Genomic DNA, 18,000 nt, shown 5'->3' with positions numbered 1-18,000 from the left:
ACCAGGAGCGCGCACGTCGCCGCCACGGCTCCCTGCAGCTGCTCCGGCCCGGCTCTCGCGGCCCGCTCCGCCGTCTCAGCTTCTGCCCCGCTGGTCTCGCTCTCTCTCGCCCGGCCGCCTGCGACGAAGGAAGCCGGCGGCGGCGGCGGCGGGGAGGGGCCCCAGCGCCCCGCGACGCGTCCCTCCGACGACGACGACGACGACGACGACAACCCTCGTCGAGCTCGCGCCTCGCGGACCGAGCCACCAGCCGCCGCCGCCTTGTCCCCTCCCCTCCCCCTCCGCCCTGCCAAGAATCCCTCAGGTAGGAGCCGCCCCGGGCCTGCGAGGGCCGCCCGCTTCTCTCCTCTTCTCCGCCGCGCAAGATGGAGCCTCACCCAGCTGGCTCCAAAGAAAGGAAGGCAGGAAGGAAGGAAGGAGAACGCCTTTCTCTCTCTCCTGGCGCCTTTCGGGCGCAGTCGGCGGAAGGCAGCACCCCCTGCGCCTCCCTCCTTTTTGCACCCCGGGGTGCCCGTGGGGTTTAGCGGGGTGGCACCATTTCCGCCGCTTCCTCTACCCCCCCCCCGGTTTCTGTATCAAATTGTACAATTAGGTGGGTGGAATTGAAGGACCCTTCTTTCGCTGGGTGCCCGGAGAATAGACACCCAGACAGGGCAGCAGTAGGTTGAACTAGATCTGGACAGCCTCCCCCCCCTTTTTTTTTTCCTCCCCTCCTTGTAGGCGAGACGGGGTGGGTGGCTTGGTCGGCAACACTCTCTCTCTCTCTCTCTCTCTCTCTCTCTCTCTTTTCATTTGTTCTCTTCAAAGGCCCTCACAAAATTACAACTACGACTTTTTGTGGTGGTTGAAGCCATGTAAATTTGCAACATCGCCGCAGCCACCCTTACTTGTGCCGCGTCACATAAATTTAACTAAATTGAAACAAAAAAACCGAATGCTAAAAAACCTAGGGGGGGGGGGAAACGGAGGGAAGCCTCGCCTCTCCTCGGCTTCTGCCTATCATCCAAGTGTGAACAAAAGGGCTATGTAGGTGAGAGAGCATGTTGTTGTTTAGTCGTGTCCTTAAAGGGTAACTTATTTAACTAGCCAGAGTAAGGCAGATGCGGGAGTCTTAACAGCTTTTTGGCCCAAGTGGAATGATGGAAAAGCTTATCATTCCCATGCCCCAAGACCTATTTAATTTCCCCCAGTGCTGATAATGAGGCACCATCTAATATAGACACAGAACGACTGTGTCTTCCCTATGAATGTCCCAGGAAGGACAATTATGCTCCAGTATGGGGTCGGAGGGGAAAGCAGGGATAAGCTTCTGTCAGTCTGCCCTCTATTCCTGAACTGCTATGGTCACTCAGTAGCAGGGGAAGATATACATTTTGTGGTTTTTATAACAGTATCTCTCTAGAATTTGTCTTGTTAAGTGTCCTATTAGTTAACAAAGGCACTTTGAGCTGTTCTCTTTGTGTGTGATTTCTTGTTTATATCTAACCAACTACATGTTTAATGAAAAACAATACCTGTCCCTGTATTTTGCACATATGTGTAAGCATACCTTTAATATATGGGACTGACAAATATTTGCATTGCTAGTTACTTAAATATTATATTGATTAGTGCTACCCACATTTATTAAGACCTGCTGCTTAAGTGCATCTCATTAGACCATTACATGTATAGCATTAGTGTGTGCTTTAGAATTGTTTTATGGGATCCAAATTTATGCTTGTAAACATTTAAAATGCAATCCTAACCCCCAATCCGTGCTTCTGGAGGGGAGTAGGAGCCAACGCATATTCCCGTACACTGTTCTCTACACTTGCAGGGTATCTGGTACTTCTGGTGCTACAGAGTATCTCACTGCAGCACAGGAGGGATGACAGATGCAAATGTATTGTTGGTGATGGATCTGCTGGAGGACCCCCATACCAAGGTGTTTGGGGTGGAACTGGAGTAACAAGAATCCTCTGTAGCCTAAGCTGGTCCACTTCCCAGAGAGGGGTCCAAATTGGGTTCCTCTGCCGCACCAGTCTGCAGCAAAAATTGTGATTTCAGTCTCTCCATCTTCCAATCTAGCCGATGCAAGTAGGAGGGTTTTGGAGCCACCAGTGATTCTATCACTCCATTTTGCCCTGCTGTTTCCCATCCAGAGGTAGGATTGCTCCCTTAGGCTGCAATCCTATACACACTTATCTGGAAGTAGGTCCCAGATTCTTGTGTGGTTTACTTTTGATTGCACTATTATTATTGTCATGCATTTAGCTTGTACATATTTTAAGATTAGATGTTAATTTTATGGTAGATGTTTAGGAAAAGTCTTTCTGCTCATGCAGATATAAGAAAATGTTTGTTGAACATCTTAGGTTTCAGCACAGTCTTTGCAAAACTAGTGAAGAGCATGATAAAGTACAGTCTCTAGCATGTTTCAGAGTTTTTCTGCTATTGATAGTGCCTTTATTTTGCATCCTCAGATTTTTATTTCGAGGATAAAATTAGACATTTGAGCATATGTCAAGATCCCAGTGGAAGCTATTAAATTTGCCTAAGAATGTACGTCAGACTGATTTTATCTCCAATACCCATTACAATATGAGAATTCCAGTTGCAATGTTTTTTTGTTTAATGGTAAAAGCCAAAAAAGCAGCATGCCAACTGTCCCCCCCCAGTCCCTTAGGAGTGAAGTTGATTAGGCCAGAATATATCTGCTTGCACAAATGCCCTCTATTAGAGGAGTTCCTGTAAGAAAGCATTCCAGCCTGCATCTTGACACAGCAGGCTGGAGTGCTTATTCACCAGACTACTTTGGTGGGAACCATTTCCATCAATCTCCCTCCTGAATGAACAGGAATGATGGGAATTGCAGTCCATGCTCTTGAAGGGCCAAAGACTTTCCATTCCTGACATAAGGCATGTTTTGTGGCCACATGGGGTAGCACCCTCTGGCTCTGGTCAGTACCCAGATGGAAAATCACCTGTATCCTCCTCTCTGAGTAATGGAAGAAAGGCAGGATACCAAATGTTATAATTGTTTTATAATAATGCTTGTTCTGCTCTTTGCTACAGGAACTGCAAAGAGCAGCATACAAACTTCCTGGGACAAGGTGGAAGAGTTCTATCCTTGACCAGATAGCAATTTTAGGATTGATAATAGAGTTGTTACCGGATTAAAGAGATATCAATTGATTAATTGTACGAGTCTTTGTCAGTTAACAGAGTACACTTCCATATGGTAAAAACAATAGAATGGAAACAAGATGTGTTGTTAATGCATACTCACATATGTTGTATGTGTACTTTATAAGAGACATTCCTATGTTACATGAAAGGGAGAACACCTTTTAAAATACTTGCTATTTGCAGTTTTATGACTTTTATAAAATATTTTGCTTAAAAATATGCTGTCTGATTAATCCAGGTAACTTTTCCAGCCAATTAACAGTTCAGTTCTATATGTACCTACTTGGAAGTAAGTCCCATTGATTTATTTGCAGTTTCCTTCCAAATAAATGAATTAAGTGGGGAAAATGATATATTCATAAGACTTAGTCACATATAAGATTGTACTGTAAAAGTTGTTAAAACTGATTAAACATTATAGCTTCTTTATTTAATCATGTATGGCCTGCCATTTTGTTAAATTAATGTTCAATTCAAGATACTGAACCTGATTCACTGCTGCTTCTTATCAGTAGCATGAAGCAAATAGTAGCATAAAGCTAATCTAACATTTCCATTGTTTGGGATATTTTTAACTAGAGGAAGTTGCACATACACCTTTCCTTCTATTAATAGCCTGTATAACTTTCTCCTGTATCCATCTCTTTTCCCCATTTGTCCCTGCAACAATAAATTGTTTATCCACAAAGAATAGTAGAATAATATTGCATCAGCCCCATGTCCTAAGTGAGGACCTAGTTCAAAGTACTGATTTTAATCTTTAAAGCGCTTAATTGCTTTGAAGCAGGATAACTGAAAGATCACATTTTCTCACATACACCTAACTGAACATTGAGATCCCCTTCAGAGGCCTGCTTCAGTTGCTCTTGCCAAGTAAAGTAAGACAGTGGCTACCAGGTCTTTTTTGTGCTAGCTCCTCAACTGTTCAATGCCCTTCCTAGAGAGGAGCAACTGGCACCTTCTTTATGGCCATTCTAGGACCATGTGTTGCCCTTAGCAGCAGCAGCAGCAGCAACAGCAACAACAACAACAACAACAACAACAACAACAACAACAACAAACCTGTGTGAAATTAAGTGTTTTATACTAAACCACTCGAGTGTTGTGATTTTTTTCAGTACAGTGGTACCTCAGGTTACATACGCTTCAGGTTACAGACTCCGCTAACCCAGAAATAGTGCTTCAGGTTAAGAACTTTGCTTCAGGATAAGAACAGAAATCTTGCTCCGGTGGCGCGGCGGCAGCAGGAGGCCCCATTAGCTAAAGTGGTGCTTCAGGTTAAGAACAGTTTCAGGTTAAGAACGGACCTCCGGAACGAATTAAGTACTTAACCTGAGGTACCACTGTAACTTGGTTTCATTATTTCCCCTGGATATTTAATAGCAAGTTGTTATATATTTTTGTTACATTTTATTTTATCATTTTTGTGAATCGCCCATAATTCAATGTTTTTAAGTGGAATTAAATTATTAAAGTAAATGATGATGGTGATGGAATATACATGGTGTCCTCACATGCTTCTGGCTAAAAGTAAAACATTGGAAGTGTGCCTGCTGCACACCATGACTGCATGCAAGACAAATGCCCTACTTGGAAGTTATATATAATATGTATTTATAATACACACATTCTGCATTGTCATGTATATACTTGGTAGGAAGCGTTGATAGATGCCAGCTTCCTATGGTGTGTATTACACAACATGTTTTGATTTATTTATTTATCTATTTATTTATACATACATACATACATACATACATACATACATACATACCCCACCCATCTGGCTGGGTTTCTGGGTGGCTCCCAACAAAACACTAAAAACAAAATAAAATTTCAAACATTAAAAACTTCCCTAAACAGGGCTGCCTTCAGATGTCTTCTAAAAGTCAGATAGTTGTTTATTTCCTTGATATCTGATGGGAGGGCGTTCCACAGGGCGGATGCCACTACTGAGAAGGCCCTCTGCCTCATTCCCTGTAACCTCACTTCTTGTAGGGAGAGAACTGCCAGAAGGCCCTTGGCGCTGGATCTCAGTGTCCGGGCTGAACTATGGGGGTAGAGACACTACTTCAGGTATACTGAATGACTAGGTGCATGTGGGATTTATGCAACTCCTTACTTTGAATTCATTTCAGCATAAGAAGCTTGTTGTACATGAAGCAACACTGCATGAAAAGCTATCTGGAAGCCAGTGTATAAGTGGCCCTGATCAATCTACATTACAACAAAGCCACTGGCATAGCTGCTGCTGAGGTTAGTGGAGAAATCCTCCACAGACAGTGGGGTCTCCAGTGAGCACCATGACACTTTGAGGATAGATGATCCTAAATTGTCACATTGACAAGGTCATTGATAATAAAAGGGCTTGTGCTTCAAATGGTTGATCATTGTTTCCTAATTGGATGACCTCTTGTTAAGACACTGTATTTCAACACCACTTCGAAGGCCAGATTACATGTTGACTGGTATACCATTAGCACCTCTAGTTTACCCACCTTTCTAAAATGTTCTTCAGTAGACAGGTCAGGTGTTGAAAATTAATGTAAGTTTTTTTGGGGGAAAGTTAAGCCCCTTTGATGGAGAAATTATTGAATTAAATAGTTCAGTGTCATCTTTCTAAGCAACAATGTGGTTTTCACAGATTGCCGAACAATTACAACATAAGTAGATTTGTGTGTCATATTACTTAATTATTTCTAGGCCAAGTTTAATAACAACATTTCCATAAAAATTCCATTGATGCAATTGCTTTTGAAACAATCTGGGAAAAGAACAATCCTTTCATAATAATGCACCTGTTTAATGAATGAGCTTTTCTTAAGATCGGAGATGACATCATACTGATTTACTTTTGGTATATACTCAAATATTCTCTAAAATAGATAAATATTTCAAAGCTTACATTCATTTAGAAACTTCCATTTTGTTTTCAACCTGGATACCAAGACCACTGTTAGTATTTTGGAAATGTAGACTAGAGCATCATCTTTGAAGGAAAGAGACCTAGAATAAACAAGAAGCAGCTATACAAACAATCAGTAAACAGAGAAAGAATTACACCACTACTGAGTCCATATTATGAGACCAACCAGTTAAGAGGCTTTTAAGAGACTGATAAACAATGGGTCGCATCAAACCTTTGGTTTGATTGAATCCTCATCAAAACCAGAAGGATTTACATGGGAGATGTCATATCTCTCTATCTATGAATGAATAGGAGAGCTGCTTCATAACAAATTCATCATACCTATGCTGAAAATCAGGAAAGAAAAAACAATGTCTGGTACTTCGTAATTGATTCTACTGGCCTCCCATTCTGAGTTTGCGAATATAGGCAGGCACTGTAAATTTGGGGCATTAAAGAGAATACGATATTAGAAGACACTGAGATCCAGCACTGAGGGCCTTCTGGCGGTTCCCTCATTGCGAGAAGTGAGGTTACAGGGAACCAAACAGAGGGCCTTCTCAGTAGTGGCGCCCGCCCTGTGGAACGCCCTCCCTTCAGATGTGAAGGAAATAAGCAGCTATCTTCTTTTTAAAAGACATCTGAAGGCAGCCCTGTTTAGGGAAGTTTTTAATATTTAATGCTGTATTGTTTTTAACACTTGATTGGAAGCTGCCCAGAGTGGCTGGGGAAACTCAGCCAGATGGGCAGGGTATAAATAAATTATTATTATTATTATTATTATTATTATTATATCATGATATATGCCTTGGAATGGGGAAGATAGTTTAATTTCCTATGGATGCAGAAACACTTTCTTAATGAAAGCCAAAATATGAGAGCTGACCCTGCATCCTTAACTATCTTAGAATAGAGAATATGAATACAGTTGAGAGAGGGCTGGTCTTTAGTATATAGGAAAACATGGAAATTGATTGTGGCAGAGAAATCGCAGCAGTCCAGAATTCACTGTAGACTATCCAGTTTCCAGATGCACAATATAAGCTGTATTAAAACCATTACCCTCAATTTATGGCAGGGCTGTGTGGCCAAAGTAATGTGCTGCCACTTGTGCAAACACTTTCTGGTCTATTTTTCCAGGAACTAATCACAAAGCAACAAATAAACATTGACTCCCAGTTAGCACTTCTGAATAGTGCTTCTAAAATGACAGATATTAAAAGTAAAGCTCTGATTTTTTATCTACTATTGACAGTCTGGTTTTGAAAAAAGACTATAAAAAGAGCCAAAAGAGAGTATGCAAAATGTGAAGTATTATGTCAGAGAAGCTAACATAAGCTGAGCATGGGGGGGCCAAATTATTTTTGGAATGGTTTGATTTTATTATTTATATTCACACACACAATATAAACAATGGAGTACCACCATAAAATATCTATGTCCGTTTAAATGTGTTTGTTGGAAGGGAGGTTATTGGTTTGTTCTTGTTCTTGTTTTTATTATGAATTTTGTGTTCTCATTTTGTATCTTTATGTTGTGAACTGCTCATGATCTTCAGATGAAGGGCAGTATAAAAATTTAAGAAATAGAAATAAAATAAAATGTCAGTATACACTTACTGGAATGGCTTTTTCAAATCTTGGTCATGTCAGATATACCTGAAAAGAACTAAGAAGAAAAATATGAAAAAATACAGTCAGTAGAATCCTATCTATACATAATAGCCCCTGAAACATTATTTTTTATGTTCCTGTAAGTTTTATGATTATGAAACCAATAAAAATTAATTTAAAAAGAAACTTTTGGTTCACTGTGACTTTTTTTAAAGCAACTATCATTGCAATGCTGAAATTCTGTGTAAGATTTATTTGTGCTAAATCAAAGATTAATGCAAAAATGTAAAATTAGCAGAAACCTATGCTGTAATATATTGATAGTGTTTTGGAGTAGTATTTGATTAATGAGTCTGTTGATATTCAAGATGTCTTGTTTAGGTGTTGGTTTGTGCCCTGTGCTGATTTGTCTAATTTTGGAGAGCATTGCAAATATTTCCCTGCTGAATGCTACCTTATTTTTTTTTTTTACATCTCTCCCTCTTTCTCTCTCTCTTTTGGTAGAAAATGATGCATCCTGTTGCCAGCGGTAACTCCCCTTTCTGTGGGCCTGGGAAGAGTTCTTGCCTTAATGATGACAACGTGACCCCCACTGATCAGTTTGATTTGTATTCCACACAACAAACCAAGTATAGCCACACAGTCAGCCACAAGCCAATACCATGCCAGAGACAAGATGCGTTAAATGAACCACATTTGCAGACCACAAGTGGCAGGAGTATAGAGACGAAAGATGATATAAAGAAAAAGAAAAACCTCAACAGATCTGGTAAACGTGGAAGACCTTCGGGGACCACAAAATCAGCGGGCTACAGAACGAGCACAGGTAGACCGCTGGGGACCACCAAAGCAGCTGGATTTAAGACAAGTCCAGGTAGACCCTTGGGTACAACTAAAGCTGCAGGATACAAAGTCAGCCCAGGGAGACCTCCAGGTAGCATTAAAGCTCTATCACGGCTTGCAAATCTAAGTTATACTTGTAGCAGCGCAGCATTTCCCTATGCTGTGGTACATAACAGAGGAGTGCATGCTGCTGGTGAAACAAGTAGCAAAATCAAGCAACCTGCTGAGTGAAAAACGAGGAATTAAGTAACATTTCCTCAGTAATTCTTTTTAAATTATCTGAGTTGTGGCATGTTTTTTTCACTTCTTTTGTAACGTTTCCATAACTTACTTTCCTACATTTTATTTTTTTTAAGATGTCATATCATAATCACTTAATGTTTCTTACGTTTACAAGCGGACTCCTCAGTGGTGCCCTTGTCTATTTCCAGAAAATAATTACTAATATTCTAAGTGTCAAAGTTATTGTCTGGCCATTTTAGTTATGTGGTTAGCAATTCAACTAGCAGAATTCTGCATCCTAGGTTATTTATAGTCAAAATAAAGACTTGTTCAACAAGTAACCAGAAGAAACTAATAGAAACCAATTATTCAGGACAGCTTTACCAGGAATAGTTCTGTAAAGTTTGCAGTGTACGTGTCTCTTTTTTCTTTTTCTTTTTGTTAATAGGAGGAAGTAGAAAAAGAACTAAATTTTCCACAATGGCTGGAACTTAACACGGACCTCAATATTTGTAGATACTTCAAAATTTCAAAACTATATTTTTTAAAAAGTGGTCATTCCAGGCAGTCATTGCATTAAAGTGCTATCAGTTTCAAGTAATCCAAACATTAAAAAAAAATCCTATGTAGCACCTGATATATATCCAAAGTGCTATTTTTCCATTAAAGTATGGTAGCTCTCCTGCATATGCTAACTGTTGGACACTGACTTACAATTTATAAAAGCCTAAGACTACACATACCAAATCAAAAAGAATTAAATATTTGAAATATTTTATAATTTAACTTCTAAAAAGTGCTATCAAATATGCAAATAATGTACAGGTGTAGTAAAAGTTGTGGCTGAGATTCTGCACATTTGTGTGCTCCTAAATCCAGTCCATTTCAGTGACATTTGCCATACACAGATATATGTGAGATTTGCCCTGTGTTCTCAGATCTGTCAATAAATATACACATTTTAAGTGACTGCAATATCTGCATAGATGGCAGCAGTTTTTTAGGATTTCAAATATTTGGTGTGGTTGAAAATTATACCTTTCAGATAGATAATCTTGTCATGTTTAATAATTTTGCCAGTGGAAGTCTTATTTATCACACATACTGTAGCTAAGAGAGCGTATATCTACCAAAGGATGACATTTCATGGATCATAATTGGAAATGATACAGTTGATGCACAAGCAAGTTGCAATTTGATGTGTTTATAGACCCCAGATATATAACAAACTATTGGAATACATCTATGCATGGAGGTGCAGAACTATACATACATTTTGCCATTTTGTGCACCTAAAATAAATGTTCTGCATTGAATTGGGTATGTGTTGTTATTTTTAAAAATGTGTATGTGTGAGAGAGAGACAATGTATAATACACACATTACGTTGTAACTGAATAAACTCTCAATATTGAATATATTCCAAATATTTCTTTAGAACTAAAGCTATTCTGAAAATAAGTTTACATATAGTTATAGATTAAAAATTTAAATTTGTATCTTCAAATACGCAAGAGAGAGGTTATAGATAAATATTTGCAAATTCATGGGGACAGACTTCTTTCAGGTTAATTAGAGAGATGAAAATGAACAGTATTCATTCTTTTCCTTTGTAAGATAAATATTGTGGCCTGCTGACATTTTGATGACAACTCTGATTTTAGTAATGACAACTTAAGAAATGGATGTCATTTCATGCCTTTTTTATCAGGAAAAAAGCAGCAAGCCTTCAGGTGTTCCAGTGATGCCTAACTCATAATGAGCTGGACTTTATCCTGTATTTTATAATAGGTGTGTTGAATTGTTTTGGGGGGACTTTGTATGCACTGGCAACCTTGAACCTCAACAGTACTGGAAGGCTCTTTAGTCATGTAAACTAATGGCAGCTAAATGCTGGTAAAATAATTTTTTGCTGAAGCTATGAAGTCCATTATATATTTCCTCAAGAAACTTCGGAATATGAAACTCTTATTAATTTTCCCCACAGTGGTGCAACTTCTGACACACACAGTGCTAATGTGAGCTAGTTCACCCTCAGGACATATATTGTGTTGGCTGTTTTGTTAGATGGTTCTTTTTTTTCCAACCCAGAGGCTGTTTCAGACCCTTTCTGAACTCTCTCTAGGAAAGCAGCTGAATGTAAAAACTACAAGAACGGCACACCTTACTGGCAAGGAGCAAGTTGCATGTCACCAATGTACCTTTGAGTAACTCTACTTACCTCCTCCTGTTTTTCCAAGCTACCCTTTTATTTCTCACGTGTGCATCTCCTCAATGGTGTCGTGCAGTGTGTTGGGAGACAACGCAGATGCATTATTGCTCTAGTATAATGAATTTTGTATTCACATATGCTGAGAAAATAATGAACTCATCTAAGCAATTTATGTTCATTTATAGTGCTTATTAATTATATCATATGGAAAACTTACCCATTAAAATAACTTAATATTGTAAGTTGGGAGGGGGGCCAGAAAAATCCTCTTTCATTTCTCTAAAGGGCAGTTTAACGCCTGGATTTGTTAATGAGGCCAGAAAAACACTGTTGGGCATTTCTTGATTCCAGTTCATTTTATCCTCTACTGCGGTTTACAAGTGCCATGCTGTGGGGGAAAACAGAAGTCAAGAACTTGAGATGTTTGAATGGTATATTCAAATATTTTTGCTACTCCTGTATATAATCTCCAGAATACATTGTGTTTTTCTTTTTCTTTTCTTTTTTTGTAACACTGTCTCTTGTCATGACAAACACTGAAACAGCATGTTAATTCCTATACTTTGATATTATTGGAGAGGGGGAGGAGGAATGTCCCTTTCTCCTTGTAGTATTAATACATGATTTGTAAAGCAAATTGATAATTTTATATTATATACCTTAATTCTGCTCTTCATAAGCTAGGATTGTTGATGTGTATTGGCACTGTTCAGAAAATCTACATGTCAAACTTGTGTTCACTTTTCTTTTGATTTAAAAATAGCCTTTTTCACTTTTTGATAAAGCAATTAGCATAACTAAGCATTAAGAGAGATCTATACTACAGCCGCTATTTTCAACACTTACAGAAATTGCTGTTCACTTTCTGGTGAAATTTACTTAAACCGTAGAACCAAATAATTTTACTTCTATTTTTGAAGTCTTGCACTGGATATTTTCAAAATCTTTACACACACACATACACACACACTGCTGTAAGTTTAATTAGGGGCTAACTATTGTGAAGGTGCCATTTTTTTAAAATACAGGTAATTTTCTTAAATTAATTCATGTTTTGCAAGTTTTGAGAATAGAACTTCCTGGTCAGGACTCATCTGGCATTTCTGTTTTGCAGTGGTCCATTTCAATTATGCTTTGAAGTTGCTTTTGGTCTTGGGACAAACCCAGCAAGTCAGGATAATGCATATGGGATGAGATATTCCCTGATCTACAATGCAGAAGGCAGTTAATATCAGAGCATTAACTTTTGCCTTCTTTTGAAAGACAGAGTAGTAGAGATAACTTTACAGCTTTTTCCTAAGTTGTCATTCTGGTTTTTATTACTGTATGTATAGAGCAGCATCAAACAATTTATTAAATACAAAACAGTTTCTTGTAATCAAAGTTCTTGGATTCCACTTATATTCACATTATGTTTTATTATTATACATATATTTAACATAGTTCAAACATTATTATACATGTAAGAAAATACTAGAGCGGCCTTTCCTTCTGATTTTTTTCCAGATAGATAAATCTAGGTTCTGCGATGTGTAATCTATTTCATCTTGAAAGTTATAGTAATTTTATGAAATTTTCAGAAATCTGCTTAAATGGGCCATTTTAAGATTCTCATCTTTCACTGTTTGCTTTTCTGATGGGATGGGTTATTTTGGTGGAAACAGTTGCTCATTAATTATCACCCTGTCTTCTGCTGTAAAAAGTCTGATTAGATACTGTGTATGTTCTTATGTCCATGAACTTCAGCTACTCGTGTGCAATTGTCTGTATGGGAATGGAGTAGTGTTCATGATCTGTATTTACGTCATCATATGGATGTATATTTATTAATAAAGTAATTGCTTTAAACACCAAATAACTTTATTACTGTATGTTTTATAGTCTTGCCACCCCCACTCCCAGTGTAAGTTGAAACCCAGCAAACACCTGTTAAATTAACCAGCTTTGCAGATGAATAAAGCAACTCTTCAATTGTTACCCATAAAAAGAAATTGAATGTTTTGAACTACTTTTTTATATGCTTTCCCTCGCTTGTTCTCTTATCAGATGGATATATTTTCCAAACAAAAATAATTCCCAACTCCCTTCTCTCCCCCACTTTATTTTCTGAAAGTATTAGGGATTGGGCCCACCATATAGGGATTACTTACTCCCTGTTTGTTATCTCCAGGCCAGCTTACCAATCATAATTAGGATGCTGGGCAATGCAGATAGTCTTAGTGGCCATAAACAGCAATACTGCAGCCCCACTATTTCTTGAAAGACTTTCAGAAATGTTATAAGACCACCTTGCATTAATTTTAGTGACAGTTCAAACCTTGGTTTGAGTGACTTCAGGTTTTTTATTTATCTGAACTTAATTTATTATATGTATGTTTTCAGCTTACATCAACAGACTTGCTCTGTAATTTGACAAGGAAAACATTTTTACAGTGGTATTGCATATAGAGGAGGGGTGGGGAACCGGATCAGATCAGCAGGCTGGATCCAGATCTGAGCCACCCTCTGCTGACCACTTTTGACTGGCAGATGTCATGTGACAGCCATTTATTCAAGCTCCAAAAGGAAGAATCAGCAGCACACTCTTAATTGTGTTCCTGAGACTTCCCTTCTTCCTTTGTAGCCTTGGCTTGAATTGAAGCTGCTACTGCTGCCGCAAAGACTTCTGCAGAAAGCAGTGCTAATTGTACACCCTGTTTTGGCAGGGATCAGCTCCACTTGGGTGCTCTGATTGGGAGCTCCTGAGTGGAGCCGACCCCAGTGGTCTTTGCATTTAAAAGCACTAAATGCAGGTCTTGCTTGCCAAGCAACAATTCAGAACACACTTTAAGACTCCTGGTGGTTTCTTTGCAGTTGTGACTTTACCTGCCCCACACCTGTTATCATAAGCTGTCAGGTGTGAGGCAAGTGGGTGTGGCTTGGAGAATACAGCCTTGTAGGTTAAAACTGGGGATCCTGGTGGGCCTAATTTGTCTTGTGTGTTGAATGTTTCCCATCCTGATAAAGAGAAAGGGGATGTAGTTTAGTGCTTTGCGTGCAGAATGTCCAAGTTTCTACCTTAGCATCTCCAAGTTGGATTGGGAAAGACTTGTGTCTGCAATGTCAATAGGTGATATATAATGTAATGTGAATGGACTTCTTCCCCACCCCGCCCTACAGAGGAAATTTTGGGGGGGCTGCAGAAGGGAGGAGGACCTACAGCAGCTATTATTTATTTCATCTATGAATCACTTCCCACGAGGCATCCCAAAGCAATTTAGAATATTTTATTATGTTGCATGTCACCCGGTGTAGATAATTGTGAACTAATACCAGATTCTTAATCCTCTTCTTATTCTAGATTCTTATTCCTCTTGCAGTCAAAATTTTAGAGACATCCAGCTAACAATGGTGCTATACTATAGTGCTGCTCATGCCATTTATGTAAGGCACTTGATACAATTTTGCTTAAAATTTAGAATATGTAGGGTTATACCTGATGTATTGCTAGATATGTTGTTATGAGTAGTCCTCTTTAAAGATCTCGACATTTCTATGTATCGCTGTGATGTGGCAAAGTTTCAATATCAATAATAATTAGGGGGAAATCTGAACTATCAAAATTTAGCATTGTTCCTGTTGGCTATGGTAATTATGGTTCAGTAAGAGGCTTTTATCCAAACAGCTATATTTAAACAATTGACCACCTTGGTGGTCTACACACCACTGAGTATTTACTGATAACAAGACAGAAAAAATGTCAAAAACTGCACCTTAAGTTATTATTCAGGTACATAGGGTGGGGGCAGAAACCATTCTATGATTTTTTTTTTAAATAGCAGAAAGCAAACCCCATCTTTTTATGCATATCACAGCTGTTAGATAACTGTTTCAGGATAAGTTACTTAATATTCCATAAACACCATGAATTGAATCCAAATGAACTTACTTCAACAGAAGATCCAATCCCATATGGGTCCCATCTCCAATGTAAGATGGGAAGGCATTCACAAAGTATATCATTTATGCAGGGACATGTAAGAGTGTGGATCAAAACTTAACATCTTTTTTGGTCCCAAGCACTGCATTTCATGGTGAGACAGAGACACACAGCAGATAAAAGAAAATTATGTGTGGTTTGTGTCCGAAAAGCAAATTGCCAATAACATGAACAATTGAAAGAGATATTTAAGAGCATGGCCATGCTGCCTGGGGTTGATGGGATTTGGAGCTCAGCAACATCTGGAGGGCCACCCATGATCTTAAATGTCCCTTTCAATTGTTCACGTTATTGGCAATTATCACCTATGAGTTTCTGATCTCAATGAAGCAGACTAATTTTCAAATAGATAAACTGCAAGATACAACTGCTAACCAAACCTGCCTTAAACAAACCTATAATTTCCAGGATTAAGTGCCTGGATAAAAGGGTTCCAGTAGTAGATAGGTAGCCGTGTTGGTCTGTCATAGTAAAAAAAAAAAAAAAGGGATCTGAAGAAGTGTGCATGCACACGAAAGCTCATACCAAGAACTAACTTAGTTGGTCTTTAAGGTGCTACTGGAAGGAATTTTTTTATTTTGGATAAAAGGGCTTTTTCTTTTTCTAAGGCATGTTTTCTTTTGCATTTTTCCAAGGTTCTTCTTCATGTTTAAGTAATACCAAAAGGATATTCTATAGACTCAGAGTTTTTTTCATCTACAGTAACCTACATTCTAAGTTTGTTGTAAGTTATGTCATTGTAAAAACTTCCAAAGATTTAAAGCAAAATAAAACTTGCAAATGAGAGCACTTTAGATTGTTAACAGTGTCTAAAGGCAGATGGGTATCTTTCTGTACCACTTTCTGGCGGCTTTGGCATAATATCCATCTAATGTATAAGTTAAAACTTTTTGTCATGGTAGAAATAAATACAAAACCTAGTTTATTTGGAACATACAGTTGCAAACAGTGTGCGGGCAACTCTATTCTGTTTTGGAATTCTCATAAATTTTACATTAAAGTGCACTGAATTTGGGCCATTTCAAGTCTGCTGGGTAGCTATGAAAAGAAAGAGATGATGTATGAGAGTCTGGTTATCCAGCAGTGCCAAAGTAGGTTGTTTCATATGCTTCCCTAGATAAGTATAAACAATAATCTATGGACTATTCATGTTCCTTTGCTGCATCTCTCCCATTATATTTGTTCTTGGATAAAACAATCAAACAAACTTTGGTTTAAGAGAAAATTTTACATGCTTAGGAATTTAATTCATGTGCCAAAAATCAAGGCAATTGCAAGTTAAGCCACTCTACCCTAACTAACGAATCATGCTTGCAGAAAAATGCATTCTACAGGCTCTTACATTGTACTTACTTAGAAAAGCATTTTGATCCTAAAACAGCTTTTTGTTTTTAATGGATATTTTTTGAAAATGGAATTGAATTAACCTAAGGCCAATGATTGTGATGACTTGTCTATAATACATAACTCTGCAGTGATATAAAGTATTGAAAGTCACAATATCTCAGTAATTAGATATTGCCCCTGCAAGGTAGGTCATCTTCATATTGTTGATGTTTTTAGTTTGTTCCTAGTTTGTCCTGTAGTCCCATTTGATTAGCTGTCTGGAGAGGAAGAAGTAAAGCTGAGACAATAGCCTTGGAATTCAGTCCTTTATTATCTGAGACTGAAAATTAAGTTAACACAGAGATATCAAAAGAGATGAGATATAGAACAACATACTTGAAGTGAGCCAAACCAGTGAATAGAATCAGAGAACTGTAGAGTTGGAAGGAACCCAAAGGATCATCTAGTTCAATCCCCTGCAATGCATGGTCATGGCAGTCCTTCATTCTATCTGTCTGTCTGTCTCCTACCTACCCACCCAATCATGAGAACTTCACATGCAAACATGAGCAAGCACACATGCAAGACAGGAAGATAGCACATGCAAACATGATAATTGGCCATGCATGCTAGTTCAGTAACAACTGGAGGGCCAAAGTTTCCCTACTCCAACTGCAGAGCAATATGCAGCAGCATGCCCACACATGAGCACATAGACTAGACAAACCACTTGAGGTAGCACAATGGTTTAACTTCAGTGTGTCTGGCTGTTAAACAGAAGGTTGGTGGTTTGAGCCTACACAAGGACAGCTGTGGGCAGGATTCCTGCATGACCCTCAGCGTCACTTCCAACTCTATGATTCTGTGATAATCATTTTTGTATGCAGGCTTTGGAAATATCATAGGCATATGGAAAACTATCTTATGCTGAGTCAGACCATGGGTCTATGTAGCTCAGCATTGTTTACACTAACTGGATTTCAGGCAGGGTTCTTCCCCAACTCTACCTGGAGATGCAGAGGACTGAACCTGGGATCTTCTACATGTAATGTAGATGCTGTAAGCCTGTACCACAAAGTTATGATCTTCAAATGTCTGTAAAAGAAGTTTCCTATATTGTGCCTCACTGGCTTCCATTGGAAGTTATTTCTATGTACCGTATTGGCCTGAATATAAGCCTCACTTCTTTCCCAAATTCCGACCGTGAACAGTTCAAGTGTGGCTTAAATTCGTGACCTTACAAAAACTGGCTTTTACAATATCACTGCTGAAACACATATGGTAAAATGGAACAGGTGTGAGTGCCAGCGGAATTTTAAGGGAGCGGCTTATATTCGGGTATTGTCTTTTTTCTCTCCCCCCCCCCCCGAATTTTAAAGGTGCAGCTTATATTCGGGCCAATACCGTAATATAATTAGAATAAAGGCTAATTAGCATAGATATCAGCACAAGACAGTGGGTGAATCTTTGGGATAATCTAGGGGTCCTTTAGTCATGTCACTCTAGAACATTGCTTACACGTGAAGACTACAGCAGCTTCAAATATTAGAATCAAATTGGTTCTGCTAGCTCCATGTTGGAATAACTGAGCATTTTACAGGTTAAGTGTGGCCACTGTTGGTCAGATCCTAGCCAGTATAATGTGTGGTAGAAATAACCAAATAAATTGGGTTCCTTAATATTATCACAACAGTATTTCTTAGAAGTTATTTTTCTTTCATAATAA

The 18,000-nt window shown here is 38.6% G+C and overlaps 1 protein-coding gene across 5 annotated transcripts; it reads left to right on the top strand.

Annotated features, from left to right (window-relative positions):
* Positions 1-12,827, top strand: LOC308582480 (UPF0461 protein C5orf24 homolog). Of its 5 annotated transcripts, XM_081185693.1 has the most exons (3): positions 1-304; positions 8,197-8,626; positions 10,469-12,827. In XM_081185693.1, exons 2-3 carry the CDS (start codon positions 8,200-8,202, stop codon positions 10,507-10,509), a joined length of 468 nt encoding a protein of 155 aa, XP_081041819.1. In that variant the 5' UTR covers positions 1-304; positions 8,197-8,199; the 3' UTR covers positions 10,510-12,827. The 5 variants fall into 5 exon arrangements, with proteins under 5 accessions (XP_081041819.1, XP_081041815.1, XP_081041816.1 ...); XM_081185689.1 differs by having other exon boundaries at positions 4-304; positions 8,197-12,827; XM_081185690.1 differs by lacking the exon at positions 1-304 and adding an exon at positions 326-468 and having other exon boundaries at positions 8,197-12,827.
* The last annotated feature ends 5,173 nt before the right edge of the window (positions 12,828-18,000 follow it).

Source organism: Podarcis bocagei (assembly GCF_964188305.1).
Source record: "Podarcis bocagei genome assembly, chromosome: 2".
Taxonomy (NCBI): domain Eukaryota; kingdom Metazoa; phylum Chordata; class Lepidosauria; order Squamata; family Lacertidae; genus Podarcis; species Podarcis bocagei.
The sequence above is the reverse complement of the archived record's forward strand: the minus strand, read 5'-3'. Positions and strand labels throughout refer to the sequence as shown.